Source organism: Centruroides sculpturatus, unplaced genomic scaffold, assembly GCF_000671375.1.
Source record: "Centruroides sculpturatus isolate CEXI.00-Female unplaced genomic scaffold, Cexi_2.0 scaffold287, whole genome shotgun sequence".
Classification (NCBI taxonomy): Eukaryota; Metazoa; Arthropoda; class Arachnida; order Scorpiones; family Buthidae; genus Centruroides; species Centruroides sculpturatus.
The window spans coordinates 584,044-611,363 of record NW_019384456.1 but is presented as its reverse complement, the minus strand read 5'-3'; the positions used below and the strand labels follow the sequence as shown (position 1 = coordinate 611,363).

The 27,320-nt window shown below is 31.4% G+C and overlaps 2 protein-coding genes across 4 annotated transcripts in view; both read left to right on the top strand.

The window, feature by feature from the left end:
• The first annotated feature begins 5,392 nt into the window (after positions 1–5,392).
• Positions 5,393–19,201, top strand: LOC111620677 (paired box protein Pax-5-like). Its single transcript, XM_023362654.1, has 6 exons — positions 5,393–5,432; positions 9,852–9,895; positions 13,272–13,492; positions 15,572–15,770; positions 15,876–16,178; positions 18,692–19,201. Exons 2-6 carry the CDS (start codon positions 9,883–9,885, stop codon positions 18,991–18,993), a joined length of 1,038 nt encoding a protein of 345 aa, XP_023218422.1. The 5' UTR covers positions 5,393–5,432; positions 9,852–9,882; the 3' UTR covers positions 18,994–19,201.
• Positions 19,202–25,647: 6,446 nt separating this feature from the next.
• Positions 25,648–27,320, top strand: part of LOC111620693 (ras-related and estrogen-regulated growth inhibitor-like) — a 151,223-nt gene continuing 149,550 nt past the window's right edge. For all 3 annotated transcript variants that reach the window (XM_023362680.1, XM_023362678.1, XM_023362681.1), the window contains exon 1: positions 25,648–25,938. The gene's annotated coding sequence lies outside the window, so the exon portion shown is untranslated. The remainder of the gene's footprint in view (positions 25,939–27,320) is intronic.

Sequence of the window (27,320 nt, the reverse complement as noted above, 5' to 3'; positions counted from 1 at the left end):
TCGAATTCAAAAATTTCAAATATTCAAATTTTCAAATTTAGACCAATCAGTTTTAAGCGAAAAAATAAATAAATAAATAAATTTGAAAAAGTATATAAAAAATTTTACGTTATTATTTACTTTTAAAATAAATAAATAAATAAATAAATAAATGTGATTTTAAAATATATTCTAATTTTAATAGAAATAAAAGAATTTCCCTACATACTGTATATTTTTCTTCGTAGGGAATTTTCATAAACTAAAACTGAAAAAAAAAAAAAAAAATACTGTACACTGTACTTCTTTTATAAATATAATAATAAAATTTGAAAATACAATACTGTATTTTCCTTACAATTTATCTAAACGGTATTAGATATTTTAATTTACTTTAAAAATCTGCAAAGTTTTTTTCCCCCATTAAAATTCCCCACAAATTTAAAATCGATTAGACTTAATTTTTTTTTATTAAAAGAAAAAATATATTTTAAAAATAAACTTTAAATATTAATTAACATAACTTAACTCTCTCTCTCTCTCTAGAGATAAAAAGAAGTTTAAAGTATCATTTTTATTTGTGATTCTTAAATAAAGATAAAAATAACTAAAACATTAAATTCCCTAATATAGAGTAAAAACTTTAATAAAATTCTTTAAAATTCCCTGTTTATAATTTATCAAATCTTAATAAATTCCCTAATGAAAAGTGAAAAAAAAATAATTGATAAATTATTTTAAAAATTTTTTTATGGAACGATAAAATCCCTGGATATTTCTATAAAACTTCCAATTTACAGTTGAGATAATCTTACTAATTTCGTAAAAATTCCCTAAATAAGAGCTAATAATTCTTAGATACAGGGATTTTTCCCTCGAATACTGATGTAGCTTAGACCTATTTCAATTTGCAGATAAATAAATCAAACAGGAAGAAAATTGCTATATATACTTGTATATATATAACCTATACACTATAAATAAGGAAAACTTCCAAGTTGTGGTTAGTTTCTGTCGACAGCTATCATAAAAAAAAAAAAAAAAAAAAATGGCTGGCTTTCATTGAAAAGAGAAACCTTTTCCACGAATGTCGAGAAAGAGAAGTTGATTAGATCGAGCGAACGCTTTTCGATCGAGGGCCATTTGTAGAGGAAACCACTAGAGACGGTGGGAAAATTTCTGGGGATCGACGCCATTTCTAGAGAGATAGGTCGACGTCGAATTAAGTGGATCGGCGCTTCCGTCCAATCGTCTACGTTCTCGGGGGAGAAGAGCAGAACAGCCAGATGACGTTTCCACGCCATCCGTCCTTTCCCATCGACTGTGACTATCTCGGACTGCCACACCCGGACTGTAATCTGGGCGTCACGGCCTTCCTCCTTCCCTCTCTCTAATTGGGACGTAATCTGTCCGGGGCACCTGTCTAAAGGCGCCTTCCACTCCAACAAGTTTTGCTCTTCTCCAATCTCTTTTGACTTTCTACTGCAAAGCCTTCCGCCCGAAGCTCACACTAGATAAATAACTCATTCTATAGCTGATAGCCATTTCTACTTCATCAACCACTCCCATCTACAATTGTTCTAAACTACTCTGTAAGGCTGGGGTTTCGGAACTCTTTGCCGATTTTTCATTAATTTATTATACGCCGCCGACGAGTAAACGAAAAAAATATTAGAAAATTATAACCGTGTCTCCTGTGAAATTTATATTATTAATACATTCACTATTTCATTATTTGTTTTTAAAAGAGATTCGTAAATACTAACCATCGATATCTGTGATTTTTGTAAAGGCCTAACTAGGCCTAATTATAATGGTTCTTTCGCGTTATTCTAAACGTTTATACACGCATTATTAAGAGTGTAAGGCCTAAAACTAAAGCCTGAAAAATTTATATCATCGGGTATTAATATATAATTAATTTAAACCTGTTAATTCTATAAGTACTCGGGCCTTCTGTATTTAATTACAGTATTTGCAATTTTGTAAATGTTTAACTCATTATAGGGCATACTAAATGCGCTTGTGCAAGTACTATTATTTATGTAATGGTGATAATCGATGTGTCTATGCTTATCGTGTTTTCTATAGGCCTTTTAGGGATGTAACTGGTGGTTCTATTGTGATATAACCATAATAGGCGGCATTTTTTCTCGCTTTATCAACTTTAGTGGGGTCAAAATGAAAAATGTATAGCTCTTAACAGGTCTTTCTTTATCCGTCTGTTATTTATTTACTCCCCAAACGGTCGCGCTCGAAGCTTGTGTGGGCACACCTTAGCACTAACATTAAAACACCACTCTATAGAGGGTCTCTCGAAACGGAATCTTTCTTTCCTTAGTAAAAATTGCATCCGAAACGATCGTAAATCGACTTTCTAAACGGCTAAGTCCTATTCACTAGTGAATACCATGAAGTTAACGACCTGAAACGATCCCTTAATATAGTAGCTGTTTGTCCGCAGGTAGAAATGGCGAGTTATGGAGTGGAAGGGAGAGAGTTTCACTAAACCTCCCCCCTATTCCCGAAAGGTCGGGGAAAGAAAAACCACAATGGACAGCCACAGATCGTACGTCATCTTTGAAGCGTATCGAGGGACCCGACGAATTTTACGGCTTGGCAACATTTGTCGTGCAGCTGCCGATATCTACAGCGTGATGACAGCGCCACGTGGCGTATAATTGGCGAACTATTCAATGCAAGCAGGGATTATAGATAGAATTTTCATCTACATTGTCGCCATTCCGCTGACTAATGCTGTTTTTCGAGCAAAGTTACGCTTGATGGTTTTCTGTTAACAAGGGATGATTGATTTTGCTGGAGTTAATCGGTTCGTCCCCCTCCAACAATCCGGTTTCCGGAAGATATCCACTCTCTCATCCCCGTTATGAAAACGCGATTATCATTGTTGATGGGATGATATTGAGCAGATTTACTAAAAAATTTACCATACTACGCCATATTTTTGCATTAAAATTGATCTGTAGATAAGAGTATTAAGAAATGCATCGTTTAACGATAACGAAGCACTACGTTAGATGTAAGATTCACAATAATCTAGGAATATATAGGCCCTACAAATACCTAGGTTGATGCGGGCCCTATTAATCCCTCGATATACAAAAAAATACAGCTTAATTAATTTAATTTTACAGTTGTAATGCCTCGCGAACTACTTATGACACGACTCAAAATGGCGAAACAGTATAAACTAGCGTGAGAAAAATGAGACGTTTAAACGATTTTTCATGGTTACATTGAGCTTTTTAGTTTTTCATTAAACGGTTTATTCATCCAATTTTTCTATGATTTCGGTTGCCCGTTTTGTAGACTAGTCAGGGGGCCATATTCCGTGACCACGAGCGATATGCTTGAAAGGTTTTATTACCGACAGCATGAATGCCATACTTAACTGTTTGACCCGGAAACGATCAACCACTTTTCACCCTCCAGAGATCATAAAGTCATCGGGTGTCATGCATCAATGGGCGATCATACAACAACGTAATTAGAATCCCGTGCTTCGTTCTTATTCGTTTATGGCAATTCTGTCAACAGTTCTTGGGTGAGCAATGACTTTTGGTGACGTCACCCGGTGTCGTTACTAACTTTCTCGATCGGTCCAGATGCCAACACCTGCTACGAATCTTTCGAAAATGGTTTTCCTTTCCGTTATTCTACCAAAGATTTTGGACCCGATTTTTATGGCACAGTACAATTTGCATATTTGGTGTGAGGATGACAAGTTTTTCAGCATGAATATGGACCTTAAAAGTCAATTTTATCAATAATAAGGTCTAATTTAGAATGATAAGAAACTTTCTACAACGATGAACTAACAGAAAACCCATAAGTTATAATATAACTCTTAGGTAAAGGTAAGATTTAATCAGACTCGATGTGGCCTAAGCTGCAATATACGAAGGGCCCTTCCCCTCTACCAAATAATAATAATAATTATCTGGTAGAGGGAAAAAAGCCTTTATGTTATGGTTTACGAGGCTCTAAGCTACAGCTTACAGCCTCATAAGCTGTAAAAATTCAATTCTGCTTACAAAAAAACCCACAAATTATAAATATAAATCCACAGAAAATCCAGCTATTTTATGCAAAAAAAAGCAAAAAATAAACTACTGTAAGAATATAATTGCAAGATTTTATCAGTGGTAAAGCTGGCTCTTATGTTTTTAAGGGTTTTAGATCAAAATTTAGGCTCTAAAATTCAAAATTTACTAAATTAACCGAGCATTTTTTAGGTGTGAAGCACCGTTAAGCCCATTCGAACTGCATTAAACATTGGTTTTTAAACGTAACGCGTTGATTAATGTGTTTTGAGGAAGCTTTAGTATAATTTTTTCCTAATCCCAAATTTATAATTTAGGAGAGATCAAAAGAATCCACCCGTTATCCTCCGCTCCTGACACAAAGGATGAAGAGTGAGTGAGATACAATTCGTGATCCTCGTACCAGCTGGACGTATGGAAGCCTTGAGGGGGATCATGAACTGTTACCAAATCGTCAGGTGATAGAAATCTGCGCACGATACAGATATTTAGAAGTCGTAAACACCGGTGATGATCTCTCAATTACCTTCACACCCATTACTCGGTTATGCATTTACATATGGCATCATATGGCACCCCTTCGTGAATGCTCGTAGCGTGCCAACAATGTTCTAAAAATTCACTTAAATTTCTACAATTTCAGAAATGAATTATGACCCCAAATCTCTTGAAATCATAAAAAAACAATTAATTAATTAGGCCTTTAAAATAGCTAAGTTAGAACAGATAAGAATGGCGCTTGTATAATTTGGAAATGTTGCTTAAAAGTTAAAATTTAGGTAATAAATTTTAATTTATTTTTTACTTTTTATTTGTGGGGATGTTAGAATATTTATTTCTCTTTTTAAAGCACGTGAGAAGAGCGATCTCGCTTACTAAATTATGCACGATAAACTGCCGTAATGATAGCAATTACGGCTTAGTTAAGGTGTTTCGTCTGTTCCACCCTTCCAGTTTTCCGTGATTGTAGAAGAGTTCAGTCTTTAGACGTCTCGTAGGCCGACACCTGCTACAACATTCGATTTTCTCCCCTTAATGACAGCAAGATAATCCACGGCGTGGCCGTTTCGGACGCCATAGGACACAGAAAATTTCCTATGTCCTTCATTAATCGCGAATGGGATTTAAGGCAAGAGTGAGAGAGAGAGAGAGAGAAAAAGAGAGACAGAGACTAAAGAGGCAGGTGCTTCTCCTACTCCATCCCCTGCTTCAAACTTTCATTACTTGGTTCTGGTAAAGGGTTGTCACGTGACCGCCGGTCCAAGTTAGCTATTGGGTGCGTGGCCGCCCCGCCCCGTGCCGGTGCTTTATGGTCCAATGACGTGATCGAAACTTAACGAAAAGGTGACATTCGCCCGTATCCGTACAGGCTGCGCTTCTTTCGTGCAGGTAAGTACTGCTTTATCTATTGTCATCTATATATATAATTAATTAATTATTTTTTTAAAAACTGCGTTTTTTTCCTCCTTCTTTAAAACATTAAAAACGTTGTTTTTCTTGTTTTTCCCGAATTAAACGGCCGTTAAAAGCGTAATTGTTAAATTAACAGGCGGCTGCAATTTACGTAATAATTGAAATATACATATTTGCATAATAAATGTCTGTTACGTTTTTAGTACGAATCGTCGAGAAAAATCTTACATTTTTTCTAGTAAAAATTTACTTTTAAAGTATATTTAAAATCTTCTAAATTGTAGCGTAACGTTACTTAGAAGCCATACTCGTTTTAAGGCCTCGTAAACTAGCGATTAGTGCCTACTACATAAATACATTTGCATTGTCATGCAATGCCTATAGAACGGTTATAAATTCTACATAAAGGCCTCTACAACTTGGCACGCACTCAAAATGCAATTATCATAAATAAAAGTGTCTGTAGGCCCTTTAAATGTATCTCAAATGTCCTACAGTGTATTGGCACTTTAAGGGATTAGTAGCAAGAATAGTGTAATACTAGTAGTTTCTATTAGCAGTGCTGTATTTAATATAAGCTAAAGAATTTACAGTTTAGGGCCTAGCATTAAATTTAGTATCATTTCACCAAATGGTACTAAATTTTTATATTATAGGAGGATATATTATAGCTTAGGGCCACAACAAATCTAAATTCGACCCTATTTGCTAGTACAGTTATCCTAGTATATAAGTTAAACTGGATAAAATTATATATAAAATCCCATTTTTATAGTGTTAAAGTAGGTGGCATGTTAAATAATAAAGGGCATTCTTTGATAATAATGTTATTACTCAGTAATTTTGATATAGAATCAAACTATGAATGCAAATTTTGGCAATTTACACCGTCGTGACAGAGGAAATTGTTATAGGTTATAGGTAACTCTAGCATAGACATCCCGGAATAGGGTCAAAGTTCATACAGGAAAAACGTTCGAACTTTCAAATAATCAGTTTCTTAGGTCACGTAAGGTCAATGCATCATTTTATATATATATAGACAGAGAAAAATCCAAGAAATTATAGGAAAAGAAATTATAAAAATATAATTTTCCATTAATAATTTATTATGTAATATATTGAAACTTGGCTTTAAAACTTAATATTAAAATATTTAAAAAGTTTGACATTTTTATATAATTTTTTTTAAAGTATAAATTTTATTTTTTACTTTAAATCTGTGTCTTAAAATTATTTAAATTCTTAACTTTATCTGATTAAAATTTAAATTTCCAAAACATTATAAGAAAATATTAAATTATTTCAATAATTCTGACGGTTATAAAAATGTAAGGGGTGGCCCAAAAGTCAATTAACCATACAAAATGCTTTCTCCTAAACTTTATATATGGTGGCTCAAAAGTAAGTTAACCACTGTAAGAACTAACCTGATGCCTTTTTTAAACTCTCGATTAGGTTTATTGTATCTTGCCTGTTTACTAGTCAGATAAAAACAATGTTCACAAGCGATATTATAATTAAAGTGTAAAGATGTTGATGTGTTCTGCTGTAAGAAAAGATTAAAAGCATATAATTACCAACCTCATAACCCAACAGGCAGGCCTCATACTTACAACACGAAGGGGCCCCGTTGCATAAAATTATAATCTTTCTTTATTAAAATACCTGTCGATTTTGTCTTGTGTATGCCAACTTCTCGCATAATCCGACATTTATAACGTCATAATTCAGCATTTAAAATATACAAAAAACGGTCCAAAATTCACTTAACCTTTGTAGACACTAAATTGCTGCCTAATTCAAACACTCGATAATGTAGAATCGTGGTAAACCGTCTTTTGGCCATCGTATAGATTTAATAACTTTAAAAATATTTATTAATTTATACATCGTTTAATTATGATTTTTAAAATATATCCTGAAATTGTATAAAATTTAATAAATTTACTTTAAAAAATATAGATTTAGATCAAAGATTTGTTTATAAAAATTTCGGTAATAAATTTTAATTTATTTTTTACTTTTTATTTGTGGGGATGTTAGAATATTTATTTCTCTTTTTAAAGCACGTGAGAAGAGCGATCTCGCTTACTAAATTATGCACGATAAACTGCCGTAATGATAGCAATTACGGCTTAGTTAAGGTGTTTCGTCTGTTCCACCCTTCCAGTTTTCCGTGATTGTAGAAGAGTTCAGTCTTTAGACGTCTCGTAGGCCGNATCTATATATTTTTTTTCCTCGAAAAATTTAATAATTTTATTTATTAAATTAGTAAAGTATTTTACATTGATTTATAAAGGCCAATATAATGTTATATATTTTTTTCTTATTAAAAAATTAAAAATTCCTTTCATTATTCTTTAATTAATTAATAACAATTAAATGAATTATTTTCAAATTTAAACATCCATTACGTTTATTTATTTAATCGTTTTTAAAATATAATAAAAATAATAAAAAGAAATAAAAGCAATATTTAAATATTTTTTAAATATTTAAACTCATTATTACGTAATAAAAAAACGCTAAAAAATAAAAACGTAAAGCAACGTCACGTAATTTATTAATTTTTAGTTGCATTGTTACGTTAAAACCAGAATATTTTACGTAATAATAAATTTCAATCGCATCATTACGTCTAAACCAACAGCCATTACGTAATAATAAGTTTTAAACATACGCTTACGTCACAATCAACAATTATTACGCGCAATAGGTTTTAACCACGTGACTTGTTTGTGGCGTAATCGTATGATTAAAATTTATTGTCGCGTAATAGTTGTTGACTGTGACGTAATAATGTAGTTAAAAATTATTGTTACATAATAACTACAATTTTTGTCCGTTTTATCACGTCACAACCAACAACTATTACGCGATAATAAACTTTACACATGTGATTACGTCTTAACCGATAATTGTTACGTAGGTATCGTTTTATCCGTATTATTACATCACAGTTAACAATTGTTATGCAATAATGAAATAAAACTCATTCAAGAAAAAGTAAAAACATTTATTTTAAAAAATTAGACAATTGAAAATCTTAAATAATTATTGGTTTTGACGTAATAATATGCATAAAATGCATTATTAAGTAACAAGTTTAGTTCTGACGTAATAATGCTATTTAAACTTCTTATTACGTAACAATTGTTGATTTTGACGTAATAATGCGGTTAAAATTTATTATTAACACGCATATATGTAATTCTAACTTGAAGTTTCGAATTTTTACACAATTACTGTGTGTTTCGAGCATAATGGCACCAATTTATAGTTATATTTTATGATATATGACACAGCAGATACTACAACTGTACTTTATTTCTGGTCACTTTGACGAGGTGGGGTGACGGGATCATTTCGCCAACTATCAATCTTACTAAATTCTAGACTCAACTTCATAAATCTATCATCGAAAATCCAAAGATTTCTCTAAGTTCGAAGATAACAATGTAAATTGCTCTCGATGAATAACTTACAAAATCGATCAAATTAAACTCGTAGGAGATCAAATTTTACATCTCTATAAAGTATAGAATATTTTTAGAATATTCTTTAACAATTTCTTTTATTTTTTTTAATCTATTATTCAATATTTTTAAAGGTAACAATTTTGATTCAGAATCAAACAACGCATTGATTAAGCCGACATTTTGAGTGTTTTTTTAAGGTATTCGCATAGCAAAATTTTGAAAAAAATATATTATTTTGGGGGAATAAATTATAAATTTAAACATAAAGATCGTAATTGTTTACTGTATTTAATAATTTTATTAAAAAAAATCTTGTTTTAAATTAACACGTGACAGGCTACATAAAACATAGTTATTTGTGTACGAACGTAAATAAATTGCGTTATTGGTGAATGAAATTGTGCAAAACAGCATAATTTTTAATAATATTACATTGGCATGTTATACATATTGTTACCAACTTAGGCATTATTGATCCTATTCAATAATGCCTACAGATTAGTTGTCTTGACATACATATACATTGTTCTATATAATTTTTCTCCGTTTTCTGATAAAAATTAATGATACAACACTCATAAGCATGCCAAAATACCTTTCATGTCTGCATGTGGATATGCCTACAGGGCTCACAAATACATGCCTGTAGCCTGAGGGATTCGCGTTAAACATAATTAATTAATACTAAAAAAAATAAATAAAATAAAATATTTTATTCTGTTTAAAAAAATAACGAAACGCAAAACATCACTTTTTAATTTAAAAGAATAATTTCTTAAATTAAGGTATCAACTGCGCAAAGTAATCACTAGATGGCGCCGTAATTTTTATATATACAGTATATAAATTTAAATTCTTCAACGAATTTTTATATTTTGAACTTATTTTTATGAAAATATTTTCTTATTTTTAGATGAATTTTAATTTATTTATAGTATAGAAGAATGCCACACACAGGTAAGTAATATTTTTTTTAAAAAAATTACTTTTCAATAAAATAATATATATTTTTATAAATTCAAATCAATTCGATAAATTAGAGGGCGCAATGAATAACGCCCTCTAACTTATCAAAATAATAATTATTAAAAACTTTTTTTGAAAAACCAATAAAAAAGTTTCTTTTTTTTATGTGTAAATATTTAAAAACATTTATAAAATAATTAATTTTAACAGATTTTTCTTATTGCGTTTAGTTTCAATTATCTCGACAAGAGTTTTGAAGTGGTTGATAGTAACGAGTTTAGGTCTAAATGCTTGGAAAGAGTTCGGACACATTGCTGATAAAGAAAGTTTTTCTTTACGATTATGGGGGGAATTACATCCGATAGAAACAAATAAAACTAAACTGCTTGTTGCAACTCGAGATATAGCAACCCGGGGGTAAAATATCGCAAGACCTATTCGCTAAGGTTTGTATCCAATAATTTGTAATATTGATGGTAAGTGGTTAATATAGAAGTTTTCTGGTAAGCCTCACAAATCATAGCTTTTCCTTTGCCAAGTCGTCCAAAAAAAAAGTTGCATTTTACGATCGTCTCGACATAAAAAGAAAGGTTTTTCTACAACGTCGGCAAACCTCGGACATACCGTGGCCAAAACCTGGCCAGACGGGATATTTGACAAATAATTCAATAAGCCATCGGCCATAACGGGCCGGCGACTCATCCACACACGTTGTAACTTCCGGACGATTACAGTTGCCATTCTAAGGCACGATTGGTAGTTCGGGACGGGGAAAAAAAGCTTTTGTCATAATTAAATGTCACGGTGGTTGCGGCCGTGACGTAACAGCGGTCATTTGGGAAGTATTGTGACTGCATACATCAATTGTTATGGCCGGGGGAGACGAAACTGTCTCGTTTGTTACTGCCAAACTTGAGTTCTGGCGTGTTATCGGTAGACTCTTGTTTTCTTTTTCCATGCCAGAATGCTTTGAGAGTAATTGCATGAGAAATTTTATATATAAAACTTTGGAGAAAATGTCCAAAATTTGATTTTTGCAAAACAAGAAACGAAAAAGTTAGGTGGCGCAATAGAACGAAAATCCTGATTTCTATGGCAAAATCTCTGTCATAGAGATATAACTATTAAACTATCGCAGCGCCACCACAATTAAAAGTTAATTTATATAATTTAATTTTTAAAAATCGATTATTAATTTAATTTATTTTTGAGAATATTTTGGAGGCGATAACCGGTGGAAATTTTTCATTTCGACTGTAAATATAATAACAAAATCGAAGTAAACGATAATTAAGTCTTCTCCTTCCTGCTTTATGAATTGTATGAAAGGGAGGAAGGGATTCATAACAGTTTCATTAAGGTAATAAAGCCGTATTTGCTTTACGTTAACAAAAGGGAGACGTTCAAACGAGTTAATTTCAGAGTTAAATCAATTACGGAAGTGTAGGAAGTTGGTTAATTCAAAATGGAGTCGAATTCTTCGGCGGATTAAGCGAATGATATATCAGTTTAAAGAATTTACATTGTGATAAAAAAAAAGTACAATTTATGTTTATCTCTTTGAATAATTCATCAAGTTTTAAGCTTAATAAATTTTTCTTTGTGTAGATTTGATAATAAGCAAGAAACGATCTTTTTCTGTATTTCTTGCTTCAAGTCCGAATTTTACTTACAGAAGGGCAATTTTGGGGTATATTTTTAAATTAAAATTAAATTCTTCTTTATGATTTTAACTACAGAAAAGACAGTTTCTATGGCTACTTTCGATAAATTAAAATTAAAATTAAGCTTAATGCGGAAAGAGTTGATACAATTCGATTTAAGCCAGCATCCCGTTAAAGTGTATTTAATTAAAATGGACTAAAAAGTATTATTAAAGTTAAATAAAATTGAACAAAAATACTGTTTAATCGAGAAAATATAAGCAAAATATTATGAATTTATCTGCATTTACAATACAAATCGAATGTATATTTAAAAATTAGCGTCCTCAATATTAATATTCAAAATTCATCAAGATCCATTTGTGTAATCAATTAATGCAGTGATTATAAAAATTAAACAAGAAATTAAGCGAAATAAATCGTAAATTACATGCAGATAATCATGAATATAATGTTTTTGATTAGAAAATGCGATCAGAATGTTCACAGACTTGTAGCAAAGGGCATAAAACAAGAGCCGCAATACCCGTAATGTTAAAACGTGGTTCATTAATATTTATTATGAGGGGTCGAAGAAGAGAAGAAAGAAACCCGAGGAAACTGTTGTTATTGTAATTAGACCCAAGGCATATTCAAGAAAAAGTCGAGAGCCAAACACCTGCCGAATTTCGACCAATTACCTAGTGGGAATGGCCCGGTAACTGCAGTTAATCTAGTTCCCGAGAGGGAATGGACTAGTGCTTAACTAATCATTAGGTACTTGCAGAGACAAGTGGCTGACGAAAGGGAGTCTATAATTGATAGTGATGCACCGAAGCAGGTGGAGAACCGCCCTCTCGATCGTTTCCCCCCTCTTTCTCTCTTCTAGTTTATTCTCCCCCTCTTCCTATGCCTCTCGCAACACTTAGAGGCAGATGTGATCCACAGATTCATCTCGCTCTCATTGTTTGTTTAGCGTGTCTGTTGATGTACGAAACTACATTAACTATTCAAATTATTTATTCCTCTTAAATTACCCGCTTGCGAATGTGTCAATTAATCAATTTTACTTGTAATGCTTCAGAATTGTAATTTAAAGGTAAGAATTTTTTAAAAATTTGACTTTGTAATCTTGTCTTAAGCTATTAATTTATTATTATAGACACGTTACGAAGGGTTTTGTATAGAATATAACTTTACTGTATCAACATTTTGCCATTTTTATTGATGTTAAAGGTAAATTACCATTGAAATCGATGGAAAAGTGGATGCAGAATATGTTAAACTATTCTGTAAAGAGTAACAAAAAGGCTGGATTATAATAAGGCCTAGTTTAGTAAATTGACTTTATAGTTTTGATGCAGGCCTGCGTTCAGACAGGTTCATCTGATGTTGCAGCATGACGTTACGTAAGAAAAGCCTGTCTGAACACAGCCTATCTAACAGTGATTCGTACAATTTGGCACATAGAAAGCTTAAATACACAAAGGCCTCAATTACATGAAGGCCTATTTGTGTAATGTTTGTAAGATAGGCTTCTGCAACTAAACAGATCTACAACATGAGAGTTTTTAATAGCAGAGGCCTCAAAATTGTAGTAATAATAGAAAAGGCCTACTTATGTGTTTAACACGTTGCTGCAGCTATACATTAGTGTATCGTTCTTAGCCGCGGCTCTAGTGTAAGAAGGGTGTGTGACTTCTAACTGATTTTTCCCCCCTCAGGCCAGGCTGGCATCAACCAACTGGGAGGTGTTTTTGTCAATGGGAGGCCTCTACCCGACTACGTTCGTCGAAGAATCGTGGAGTTGGCACTTATGGGAGTCAGACCATGCGATATATCGAGGCAGTTGCTGGTATCTCACGGATGCGTGTCAAAAATTCTGACACGATTCTACGAAACCGGATCGATCAAACCTGGTTCCATAGGAGGAAGCAAGCCCAAAGTAAGTTCTTAGTTAAGTTACAATTAGAGCTTAGATTTAAGAGGCAGGCGCCATTTTCTCGCGACCCTGTGACGTATTATGCGATGTTTTTATTGTATATATATATTTATAAAAGAAAAAAAGACGTTCCCCTCGATAAAATTTAAATGAACTTTAAACTTATCCGAGTGATGCATCTGCCACATTCGTCACGATCGATGTTCAACTCGTGACGGTGCAGTTAGTGCGTGAACAATTGGGGCAGGTGAGAAGCAATTGTCTCTTCACCTTCACTTCATCCTCCCCTTCTCAGCGTATAAAAATAAATGGTTTAATTCGGTTATTTTTAGTAAAAATATCGATAGAACTTCACGTAACGGTTACTCGGTTTGCGGGCATGATACGTGTTTTAAAGCATTCTGACGTTAAAACGGGGTCGAATTGGCACGTAAATCGTAAAAACATAATATAATGTGGATTTTTATCGATATAACGAAGACAAATTAGAAAACTCATCCAGATTTTTATTATTATAGAGAAGTTCTGCCCCGACGTAACGATGTTAAATTACTACTTACACAAGGCTTACCCTGATTTTATTGTCATATTGAAGATTTATCCCGACTTTTCTCGATATAACGAAGCCAAATCTCGAAGCTTATTCTGTTCTTCATCGTTATAACGAAGTTTTGCCGAAGTTTATTTTAAGTGTAATGAGAGCGAGTCGCCGATTTATCCCACGAAGTCTGCTGAGATCGCTGGCAATTTCACCAAATATATGCAAATTTTTGGGTCCAATATAGAAAAATAACGTTGCAGAATCTTTTAATAAATTCATTTTAGTGTTTTATTGTTATAAAATATAGAAAAATTTGAAGGTTTCTGCGAATTATCTCTTGGACAATACGGAAATTTAGTGTTATTATTTAGGGGGGGTTTTCTTTTTTTTTTTTGGTGGTAGGAGCTACCGTCTCCTGTCAGATTTCGCAGGTGATGGATAACCTCGATGGCCCGAGGTCAATTCGGCTGTTGAACAACTTAATGAAACCTTCCAGGTGGTATGAGAATGCATTATTACGAGGTTTCTACAGTTGTCTCCATTCTGCATCTTCACTTAGAGAAGAAGTGGAAGAACTAATTCAAGAGAAATCTTCGATTTAACGTTTTTTATAGAGGGATATTTAATTTTCCAAGGCTTTTATTGGTTTAAAGTTGGATCCTCGTCAATTTTTAGGTGATTTTTTATGCTTTTAAACATCGTAGAAGTGTACTGATCTTAACTATCTCAATGTATTTCGATATAGTGAAGATATGCAGCAATTTTTCTCTATTTAACGTAGGAACTCGGAGACAGAACTTTCTTGTAACGATAAAATTCAGGATAAGTCTTCTATAATTTGGGGTTTAGCATCGTTATGTAGAGAAAAGTCAGGATAAATCTTCGATATAATGATAGACAAGCACTTATACTGATTTTTATCTCAATATTTGGTTTCGAGAAAAGTCAGTGACTTTGTTATAACGAGAGAAATGTTACAATTAGATGAATCAGGATAAGTCTTTTCGATATCTCGTTGTAACGTTTTATTGATATAATGAAGCTAAATTCCTAAATTAGAGACGTCTTTTTTCATCGTTAGAGTGAAGTTCTCTTTTGAATTCTCTCAATATAACGAAGCGAAGTTTTTATCTTAATATAACAAGGCTATTGGAGAAGAAATATTCTAATTTATCTCGTTACAACGAAGTTACAATTTAACTTTTCTAGACTCTAAGTCTGAAAATTAGAGAAGCGAAGTTATATCGAAGATTTACTGGGATATTACTCGATATAACGTAGCCTTATCTTGAATTAGAGCGTTCTTATTCACGTTTTTATCGTTATATCGAAGACATACCTGGAATTTACTCGACATAACGAAAGTCTTACACTGAATTAGGACATTCTTACTTGCATTTCCATCGCTATATCGAGGTTACGTTTCGATATAAAGAAGATCCGTCGCGATTTTTCTCTCCAATCCACTCGAAACTCGAATATACTTAACAAATCTTATTCGAGAAATGCTCTAATTTTCTATCTTTATTCCACTAATGTAGCAGGTTGCAACGCCTCACGTGGTGAGGAAAATCCTACGTTACAAACAGGAGAATCCTTCGATTTTCGCGTGGGAGATTCGGGACCTCCTACGTAGCCAGAAAGTATGCGACGAACAATCGATCCCCAGCGTGTCCTCCATCAACAGAATCTTAAGAAACAGTGGCCATTTAGTGGCCGAAGAACCCCAGCTAACCACCAGTAAGTACTGTACCTTCAGAAAACTGCGGAAATTTAGGGCCTACGCGAGTCTAAACGTCACCGGACTTACTATGACGTAATTTTACTACTTTCCTTTACACTCAGGTGGACAATCGCCCACCAGCGAAGTACCTTTATCGCTTCCACCTCTCCCCTACATACCGACCACTTATCTTCTATCGGGGACTGCACTGCAATCTTCTAATTTAGGGCAAACCTCCCGTACTAGCGACTCCCCCGTCCTCAACACCCCTGCTTCTAACGCTAACAGGGACGTTTCCAAACCATCGAACGTCATGTCGTACACCATCGACGAGATACTCAAGCCAAAAACTGACGATTCTACACAGAAAACCAATAAGAGAAAGCGAAACAAGACGGATGAAGACGACGATAACTGTGAAACAGGTGATCTAATTTGTCCATATTTTTGTATTTAAATTTAAAAATATTCTTACGTAATAGGTACTAAACTTTACAACTTACTATTGTATAAGTCTTCCCTAATATTTATGGTGTTTTAACTCAGTTTTTCATTAAATAAAATTAAATCTTCCTCGATTATTCTATTCGAATATTTTATTATAGTTTTAATTATGTTAATAAATTTATAAGGAAGCTGGTAGTCTATTGTCTGTACTTGTAAGCCTGGGTGCATTTGTTTGTCCGAATAGTGTACAATTTGACGTCATTTTTTACTTATTCCTGACACTAAAGTGCAACAATGACGTCAAATTTGACGTTAAAGTGCACACTATTTAGACAAAGCGAATGCACCTCCTAAAGAGAGGAACTTTATTAATTAAACTACTAGCATCGACTTTTACAAGCAGAAGCATAGTTTGTATACCTTATTTAGAAGCGTTATTCTGTAAGAATGTTGGTAAATTATTGATGACCACTTTTAAGTAGTAACTCGAGGAGTATTTGTTTACCTTACAAAACACCGTTTAAGGTTAGGTTCGTACGTATACCAGAAAACACGTAAAGAAACACTACTTAACTTTATAGAATTTAATGTTTAAACAGAGCAATTCATAAAATAATCGATGCTCTTAATGAACCACGTGGTTGTCATCTTTAATGTCGACTTACACGACGAAACATGCGATAATTATTGGTGCAGCTGGCGTAAGCGATTGACGTATCGGACGAGGAAATGTCAAATACGCATGTCAAGCTCGTGTCGAGTGGCAGATGGTCGAAAATTCGTCCATTGATCCGAAGAGTATAACGCAACATAACGCATTCATTGGACGAAATGACACCAGGTGCTAAACATCACAATGGCAAAGTAATTACATCCACTCTATTGGTTTAAGGTCGAATGTCAAAGACTTAATTAAGCCAATGATTGGTTTCCACACATCATTTTCATGCCGTAACGGTGACTCTGTGACGTCTCGTGTCGTAATCGGCCTCCCTCCTACCTTAATTAACCTTTTAAACGGCGTCAATCTCGTTGCTTTACGTAATAATTAATATTAATTTAATGGAATTTCATTTTTAAATTTGGTAAATTAACTTATTTTAATATATTAAACACGATTTGATGTCAGGCTGTGTTGTATAGAGATTGCCGTTTAAAGATCTGCAATTTATTTAATCATTTAAGGCCTTAAATAAAGTTACAACACACAGCCACAAGCTTACAAAGTAAACTCAAAGGCATGCAATAACATAAAAATATATTTTATAGCATAAACGAGACTATACAAAATTATATAGTATAAGGCTGCATAACGTCTTAAAGGCCCTGCAGTATTTATATATAAATTTGAAGACTATATAAGGCCATACAAACAAGCCTATAGTGTATATATACATAAACCCAAAAGCACCAGGCTATACAATGATCATATTGCTTACGTTGCAGTTTTATATACAATTTATATAAAGTTAAACATGATTTAAAGCCAAACAGGCCAAGGCCTTCGAGTTTTATAGGCCCTTAAGAATGTATAACTAGGTTTTAATTTCAACTAGAGGCATAAGAATGTAAAAATGACCCCCAAAAATAAGTAATGTAGTTATACTAATAGGCAAGTAAGGCCCTGCCTGCAGTACAAGTCTAGAATAGTATTTTGCAGTAATTTAGGAAGAGAAGAAAGACAGGAGTTTCTTAAAGTCAATGCCTACTTTACTGACAGCGTTAACGATATTTTTTCGTGTAATTTGACAGCTGACATACGAAAAAACAGGTTTAAAATGCCGTTCGGAACCACTCCAACCGTGTTTCAAAGTTATCATTAACTTTTCACTGATACAGAATGAAAAATCTGCATAGGCCTTAAGGCTTGACTCTTCTGAATGAAATCGAAAATACGTGTTTAGACAATCCAAAATTAAGGCTCATAAGAGAAGCGAAACTTTATATTACTTTTGAATCAATTTTACTTATTTTATACAGGTTATAACCTTCCAAATTAAGTTATAACCTTATTACAAAGCCCAGTTTTTTAAAATATAACCCATGTTTTAACATAGCTTCCAGAATAAATGTTGTAGAGAGAAGACAATTATCCAGAAACATAATTAATTCCGCGAATTTTCAACCGTAATTTCATATATGAGCCTGTAATTTTAGACTATTCCATAGATTTAGCATCGGGTTAATATATAAACTTTATACGATTTACAGAATTTAAATTTAATATTAATATTATAAAATTAATTAAATTATTATTATTATTTAAAACAATTGAAACATTTTACAAAATTTTGCATTTTTTTTCCTTAATTAATAAATCATCATTATTATTATTTTTTTATCATGGTTATTAATGAAGATATGATTCGTGTATATAAGTTACTAATTAACAGTAAGGCCCTATATTTATGCTAACGACATCAACTTTAAGCAGGCGTTAACTTTATGATAATGTATTAGAAAGGCATTAACTACGACTGTCTATACACAGGTGTGAATGCGAACAAACTGTCTAGGATTGGACACGCAGACACAGGAAACACTGACTCATCGACCGAGGCTGCAAACCACTCCCAATCGTTCCTGTTTGGCCAATCACCGACCACCCATTTCCATTGTTGGACATCAGCCTCCAATCCTGGATTTTCGGCTTTTTCTCTTCCCAGGTTTGTTCCCGTTCCTGGTGTTATGACTTTCAATTATCCGTACATTAGCAACCCTTCCGCTCTTACTTCCAACCTGTATTCTTCCGTTTATCCGGCTATCCGAGAATTGGCGTGTTCTCCCAAATAAAACACCTTACCTTGGTTGTAAATGTGTGTTCGATCTAAAGTATGGAGCTTGTGTATATAGTATATAAACACTCGTGAAACTTGTTTTAAAAAAAAGTGTTCTCTAACCATCCCACCTCTGCTTATTTATGATGTTAGAAGAAGATTCTTCTTTATCCTTTGTAATTTTACAGAAGATGTATGTATTTTAGAAGTTTAAAATAATTAAAAAGTCGATAAAATAATAAGAGTCTCGACTCAATACTATTAGTAATTTTACATTTAAAAGTGTATTCACATTATTTTCTTTTATATTTGCTTTTATAACGTTAAAAAATCGAAGAAAAAAATGCATTAATATCAAGAAAACTTAAATATAAGTTTTAAAAATCTCAACAACGAGTTAATTTTTTGATCTTTTTCATTTAAAAACACCTAACACGTGTCTCAATTTCAATTGATTGTTGTATAAAAACATCAGTTTCAATCGATTGTTGTATAAAAACATCAGTTTCAATTGATTGTTGTATAAAAACATCAGTTTCAACAGTTAATTTGAAATTTAGTGTTCTGTTTCAATTTTCTATTGAAATTGATTTCAATTAACTATTGTTAAATCATCATTTTCAAATAATCGATTTCAAACAACTGTTTTAAGATTTAAAAAATCGATTTAAATGTCGATTTTAATTAGTTTATTCGAAAAAATCGCTTCCAATTAATAAGTTTTACGCATAAAAAAAATTCGTTTCATGTAAATTTAAAAGTAACCTTTTCAATTATTAAAAGGAATAACTTTAAATGATTTTTTTCGGTATTCTAAGCGTGTATAAGGTTATAAATAATAAAAGAAATGTAGGTTGAGTATAACGTAATATGCAATTATTTCAGTAATGTTTATACGTGTATCACGCTATAACAGGAATTCGAGTTAATGTTCGGCATCATTTATAGTTAAGTATTTGATAGGATGTTAAATTCGTTCGGTGAATTGATAGGGAAAAAAAATATTGACAAGGTTATACAACAGCCGAAAATAATGTTTTCCTTTTTATCTAGCTCAGCAGGTGTTTTTATACAAACGTTTCCGACTTCCATTTATCTCTAGACTAGTGTTTGTGATGTCTTATTCCGTTGCCAATTTAATTAACTTTCTTTATTCTGTTACGTGTGATATAGGGCCTCAATTATGCTTTGTTAATTATGTTACACGATTTTATAATTAACATTTTCTCCGTATCTTTTATTAATGTTACACAAATCCTTCATTTATTTATGGTATGTTTAATCATAAATTCTCGTAGTTTGTTATAATTAATAAATAAGATTAACAAGAAGCCTGCAGGCTTCTTTACCTTTGTTAACTATTAATTGTTAGTAATATAAGTTAATATGATTCGAATTAATGGATTGTGTGTAGCCTACAGGCTATATTTTTGAATATTTTGTCATAATCTTAGTCGATTAATCATAATATTATAAAGGTTAAGCTTTAAAATTTGAGCCTGTAGGCTATATAAAACCTAATAATTTAAAAGTAGTAAAGTGAATTAGTATTCGAAAGTAGTTAAGTGAATTAGTATTTAATCAAAGGCCCTATATATTAGCCACATAAAGCTGTTTATTAAACACACAGAGCCTTTTATTAGGCATACAAAGGGTCTTTGTATCAGCCAAAATAGGGCTAAATTTAAGAAAAAATACATTTTAGAAGCCCACTTTAAGTTTCTGAATCTAAATTTGGACACGAAACTCAGCTGTGATGTGGTCTACTGTTCGAATTACAAGATATTTGGCATACATTTGAACTTAATTAGCAATTTTTGCAGACAAATCACTTAGAAATTATGTAGTTTTAAATTAAAAATGAATTTTTAAGCTTGTTTTTTTAAATTGGATAGGATGCTGCTTACATAGAATATATAGAAGGAGGATAAAATTGGAGCTACAAATTATATGAAGATGTCAGGGGCGGTTTTATTAAGGGATACCCAACTCACGATTATCATGATCGTGAATAACACGTCATCTCAAAGCCTACTTGATTAATGGTGCAGGGGAGAGTGTAAACAAATAACCTACTAGAAACTACTAACATAATCAATAATTTTTGTTTTTAAATTAAAAAAATAATAATAATCATGCTTTGTAAAGTTTTCCAATTTATAAATAACCACATAATTAAGTAAAATATGTATTATTAATTAGACATTAAGGGTGAGAAAAAACAGTGTAGAATTTTTATCGATTTTCAAGTCTTTTGTGATATGTTTTAATAGAAATATAAGTAAACGTTTAATTAATTTATTAAGTTTTTAGACTTAAATGTTTTATTAATTTAATAAACCTTCGTAGGAAATAATTGTACTCTTATAAAGTTAACATCAAAACGTTGAAAAGTTAATTAACATCTNTTTTTTGTTACTATAGCAGCATTAAGCAGGATAAAATGCTACTAGTATGTTTTCTACTGCATATACTTGTAATTTAATGAGTTACTAAGCTCTTACTAAGTAATGTTTAGGCCTATACAAGAAAAACTATTAAGGCTTATAGATTTATAAACTACTTTTCCTAGTAATTAATATATTAGAAGCAAAATCATAAGTTCTATATGCATAAAATTCAAGAGAGACGTTAATAAAGCTGAGAATTAATTCACAATACTGTAGCAACATTGTTAAAATTGATATTTAATTAAAGTTTTCTTTTATTAATTAGCAATTAATGTTGTTACTGTGGTGTTATAATTAGTATTTTTATTAATGTACATTGAAATTCTTACATTAAAGTCGAGAACTGTTGTAACTGTAGCTAAAATCGTTATTTTCTTTCAAATTTCTTGATTATTCTGGTGTTAAATTTAAGATTTAAGACATGTAACAACATTATAACAATTAAAATTAATATTTTTGTAACTGTAAATTGCTTAGATTATGAAGAAATGTAGAAAATTAAACATGAAAAGTAACCATTCGTTATGAACGGCCATCATAAAGACTTGTGTATGTGTGTGTTACGTCACGGCTTCCATCACCGCGACATTTAATTACGTCAAAAGCTTTCTCGTCCCTGGTCCTAGTTATAATCTAAATCATCTGGAAGTTATAACATTTGTGACGTTGTTGTTGCCCCAGTTATTGAATCATTGACGTAAATCAATTCAACTTTGTTCCAGATTTTGCTTATTGAATTTTTAGTATTTATAAAATCTAAAAAAATTGATTCGATCGCTGATAAATTAATTTAGAAAAGAGTATTAATAAGCGTTAAAATTGCTTATAAATTACCGATATGAAAAATCTCGTCTATCCATTATGCGATACAACATTCTATAACGCGTGACGGACAGACGAAAATGGCTACTGACTTACGACTTCTAAAACAGTTATTTAATGTTTAGTTAATTTAATTTATAAATTATGTAAATTTTAAAAAAATTAATAAGAAAATGGCACTTAAAAGTTTAAAATTTACTGTTTTAAGGCATTAAAAGTATTAATTTTTCTATGTTTTTATACATTTTTCGTTAAGTATCAGCCTAATGATGTGGGGGTTCGAGTTGGAGGCTATTTTGAACCTCATTATTTATCAGGGGCATTGTTTCTATTCATCACCCATGCTAATCCCCATCCTTCACTCGTGTTGAGCCTTCACCCATCCCATTAAAGGTCAGATCAAGCCGTAATTGTGGTCAGCCATAAAACCTATCTTGTGCTGATAGTGATCGACCCCATTGCGGGTCAAGCCCTCCCATAATGGACGTAATTACAACTTGCTATATAGCTGTGTAGATGCCTATTGTTAATCAATCAATCAATCATTCGTTCCTATCATACCAAAAGCAATTATATTATATTATATTATATTATATTTATTTATGGGAATTTAAGAAAATTCTGCCCCCTTTCATCTGTTTTAAGACAATTTAAACTAGAGATTTATGTTAAAAATTCAAAGCAAGCGCCCGAAAATAACGTTAACAAATTACCCACATCCCGAAATCTAGTTAAAGAATTTCAAATAATTTAAGAAAATTTTTTAATACGCGGAACATAATTAATTTTTATTGATGTTTGGATAAACATCTGCACTAATTCTGCAGAAATAATTACTGAAATCAAGACTTTAATCTCTGTTCAGGTTAATTATAGTAATTAGTTATCGTTTCTGGGGATAGAAAGCTTATCATCGTCGTTTAATTTTATAATTAAAAGCATTAGTTCGGGTAGCAGAATCTTTTACTCATTGACAAGCGTTACGTGTTTCTACCGCTCTTCTTAAAAAAAAAAAAAAAATTAAAATTCTAGAAAATATTATCTAGAATTTTCTAAAAAAACGGTTTTTAAATATTTTTAAAAAACGTCATAATCAATTCCACTATTACGTATCGATTACGCCGTTAATGTTTCAGGCATGTCAAGCTCGTGTCGAGTGGCAGATGGTCGAAAATTCGTCCATTGATCCGAAGAGTATAACGCAACATAACGCATTCATTGGACGAAATGACACCAGGTGCTAAACATCACAATGGCAAAGTAATTACATCCACTCTATTGGTTTAAGGTNTAAAGATATTTTTAAAAAATTAAAAATTTAAAGATGTTTAGTGAGAAGAACGTCTTGCCATCTATCGGACAAATTTGAAAATTTTTGCGAAAATTGGAAGAAAAAATAAAAATTAAACAATATCCTCAATGTAAATTTAATTATATCGTTTAATATTAATTTAATCAACGATAAATAAATGAAAAAAAACGAACTTTTGGGGATTTGAAACGTCATTAATATTGTTATGCGGCTTTAGACTGCGTTGAAGCGGAGGTGTCAATGATTGTAACAAGCACCTGCCTCTGTCTACTTTTAAATCCCCGTCCGCGATTAATAAAAGGAATTTTCTGTGTCCTGCGGCGTCCGAAAAGGCCATGAAGAGGATTAGTCCATCGTCATTAAAGGTAGAGTTTCGAAGGTAGCAGGTGGCCAACGGACGTCACGAGAGTCTAATTTGAAGATGCGACTGCTTTATTCTTGATTTTACTTCGATAATAATTCATAAAGTGTAAAAATTCATGGGAAAAAATCGTTATATCCGCTTTGTAATTAAAGATAATTTAGTTATTCGGATGTAACTTCAAAAAGGAAAAAAAAATGCGTGTTATACGTAGTTAACACCACATTTATCATGTAGATGGCGCCATATTTCACTTTTCTACTTAGGTAATTCGTGAGCCTTTATTATTTTTTTAACATATAAAAGCATTAGTAATTCTTAGGGAAATATTACTGATATAAACGTGAAAACTATTGTAAATTATCCACATTTTTTACTTTGGTACATATGGGATTTTTTTTATGTTCCAGCTTAAAACTTCTTACTATAATTGTTATTCAATTTAAACGAAATTTCCCTAATTAGGGAAAAATTTATCACGTATTAGGTAAAAAAACGATTTCATTCTAAAAGCATTTAAGAATTAATATAAACAAATTCAGATTCAGATAAAAGTTTAAGTGAAATTTGAGGTAAATTCAAGTAAAAATTTTATTAGGGAATTTTCAAAAATATTCCCTGCAAATACGAAAAAAGAAAAAAAAATCATGTAACTTCCCTACATAATTATTTTTAAATTTAAGCTCCATGTTTGCATTTTTTTTACATAAAAAAATAACGATTTTTCTTTAATATTTCACCATTAATAAATATACAAAAATTTCCCTACAAATTTTCAAAAGTAAAAATTCGATCAAAGTGATATTAACGCAAAGATAAAAATCAAACTTTAATTTCCTCGAACGAATTTTCTTCTTTTACATTTTTAAATTAATTTTCTCAGTTAAATTATAAATAAAATCATTTTAATTACAACAAAACTGTGAAATATTTTACTGGCATCACAGTACGAAAGACGAAAATTTCCCTAAATCTGGGTATCAAACTTCATCATGGGTATCTGGAAAGTAGAAAATCCGCACGTTATCAATGGTTGGACGATGGAAAATTGAATTATGTAAAAGGAAAGTTTGCCTTAGACAGGTGCTGCGAATAGATTAAGTTCCAATTAGAGAGGGGGAGGGAGGAAGCCGTGACGCCCAGATTACATTCCGGGTGTGGCGGCCCGAGATAGTCACAGTCGATGGAAAAGGAAGGATGCTTAACTTTAATTCTCGTCTGACTGCTCTAACATTTTCCCTAGAGACCGGCGTTTACGTCATCAAACTAAGTACTTAATTCTGCATTTCCCTACGGAATGAAAAATTTTCAAATATCTAAGCGACGACGACGTAATTTCCCTAACCTAAAAAATTTTTTTTTTAATCCGTTAGGAGGAATCTATTTCGTAACGAAAATAAACGTTTATAAAATTTATTATTATTAATTTACTGATGGTAAAATCCATTTCAATAAGTTTTATTAAAATATAAAATTTAATTTTGCTTTCTTGATGTAGGCCTATTTTAACACTTTATTAATATTTCCCTAAATTTCTCCAAAAAAAAAAGAAAAAATTCGGATATTTTCTTTTTTTTCATTTCGGTAATTTTTATGATTTTCTCGGCACACTCGGAGACATTTTCTTCAATAATTTAAAATTAATTTTGACGTAACACTTTAAGCACGATCGTTTGGACATTTTACCTCAATTCTGACGTCAATTTTACATCGCGAACGCCATTTTGTTTCTTTCGTAACAAAATGGCGGCGTTACAAACTTTATAAATACCAAAGTAATTATATGAACCGGCTTCAAACGCTAATTTCTAATGTGTTTTTTTACGTTAAAATGATATTTTTAACGGTTTTAATTTATAAATAACTTAGTAAACCGTATTTTTTTTTTTAGCTTACTGCGCCATATTGTTTTTTATATCCATATACTGTACTGTACTTATATGTAGTTGCATTTCATTAAAGTTTGAACAATGTAAAGGATAAATGAAGAAAGAATCATCATGATACTTGGCAAAGGTATTCTTTTCTTCTTTTTTTTATTTGAATTTATATAAAGTTATCACAAAATTTTTCACACAAGTGATATTTCAGAAGAACAAATATATACTAACAGAGAAATTTTATTGGATTTCTTAAAATACATTATAAATCATATACTTTCAGTCCTTTCATTGAAAACAATGCTTTTTTTTATTTTTTAAATGTTTGGTTTCAAACTTCTCAAATAGGAACTGTACAATAAGAAAAGTATAATTTGCATATTTGACAGGTACCAAAAAAATATATATTTAACAATTAATCATTTAAGAGTCATTCAAAATGCATCTTTGCCTTAAAACTTTGATTTTCAAAACAAAAAAATAATAATAATAAAATAAATAAATAATATTATACTTATCATAAACTATATAAATACAAAGAAATTTAATTTAAAAATATAAATATAATTTTTCAAAGGATTTATATACATCATGACATCATAGCAGCAACACTAAAACATATTTTACATCTTTACATTCTGAAAAAAAATTGTAAAAACTAATACAGTAAATATATTTTTATTTTATTTTAACTATATTTTGAAAAATATTACATTTATGCAATTAAAATTATGAATGCCAGATTAACAATGGCATCAATCAGTATAAGTGAGGGATAGGAATGACAATTCTGTTCTGAAAGATTGTGAATACAGATTGGATTCAATGCTGGATTCCTGGTGATCATAGAACATTACCTTTGGGGCCATTGAAAAAATGAGCTAAGGATTCTTCCCTGCAATTAGAGAAAGCTTAGGAGCCAGTATTAGTTCCTATCCTTACAGAATTAATGTTATTTTTACTACATTAAGACTTCTTTTTATTAATAAAGAAACAACCTATGTATTGCATTTGTTTAAAAACAAAAGGCTGTTAAAGGGCAGAGGCAAAAGGGTCTGTTCTACTCCCAAGCCTATGCAAGATCTCTATAGGACCTATCTTACAGCAAACAGTTTCCTGTACGATAAGTCTAGTTAACTATATCAGATGAGAAACAAATTATTATTAAGCATTTTGATTACATTTCATGAAATAAATTTATTAAATTAAAAATAACTTATTTTTTTTTAATTATAAAATCTCTTGCACTTAATAAAAAAGCTTTAATTATTAAATAAAGACTTAGACAGAATGGAAAAGAGTAAATATTTGCTGAAGGGAAGAGGAAGTTATAAAATTTTATAACAGAAACTGATACAAATGCAAACATTTTTAATTTTCAGATATATTTTTTTACATCTGTCACTTATTTTCATAAGATGATTTAATAAATCTTTGTAAAAATCTTCATCATATTTCACATACTAATCTTATTAATGTTTTATGTGATTGCTGTATTGTTATCTTTCAATTTGAATG

Bases quoted from the DNA above. Each gene is read 5' to 3' on its own strand.
- LOC111620677 (XM_023362654.1), top strand. The intron at 13,493-15,571 runs GTAAGTTCTTAG...CCACTAATGTAG, and splicing joins TAGGAGGAAGCAAGCCCAAA to CAGGTTGCAACGCCTCACGT. The intron at 16,179-18,691 runs GTGATCTAATTT...GTCTATACACAG, and splicing joins CGACGATAACTGTGAAACAG to GTGTGAATGCGAACAAACTG.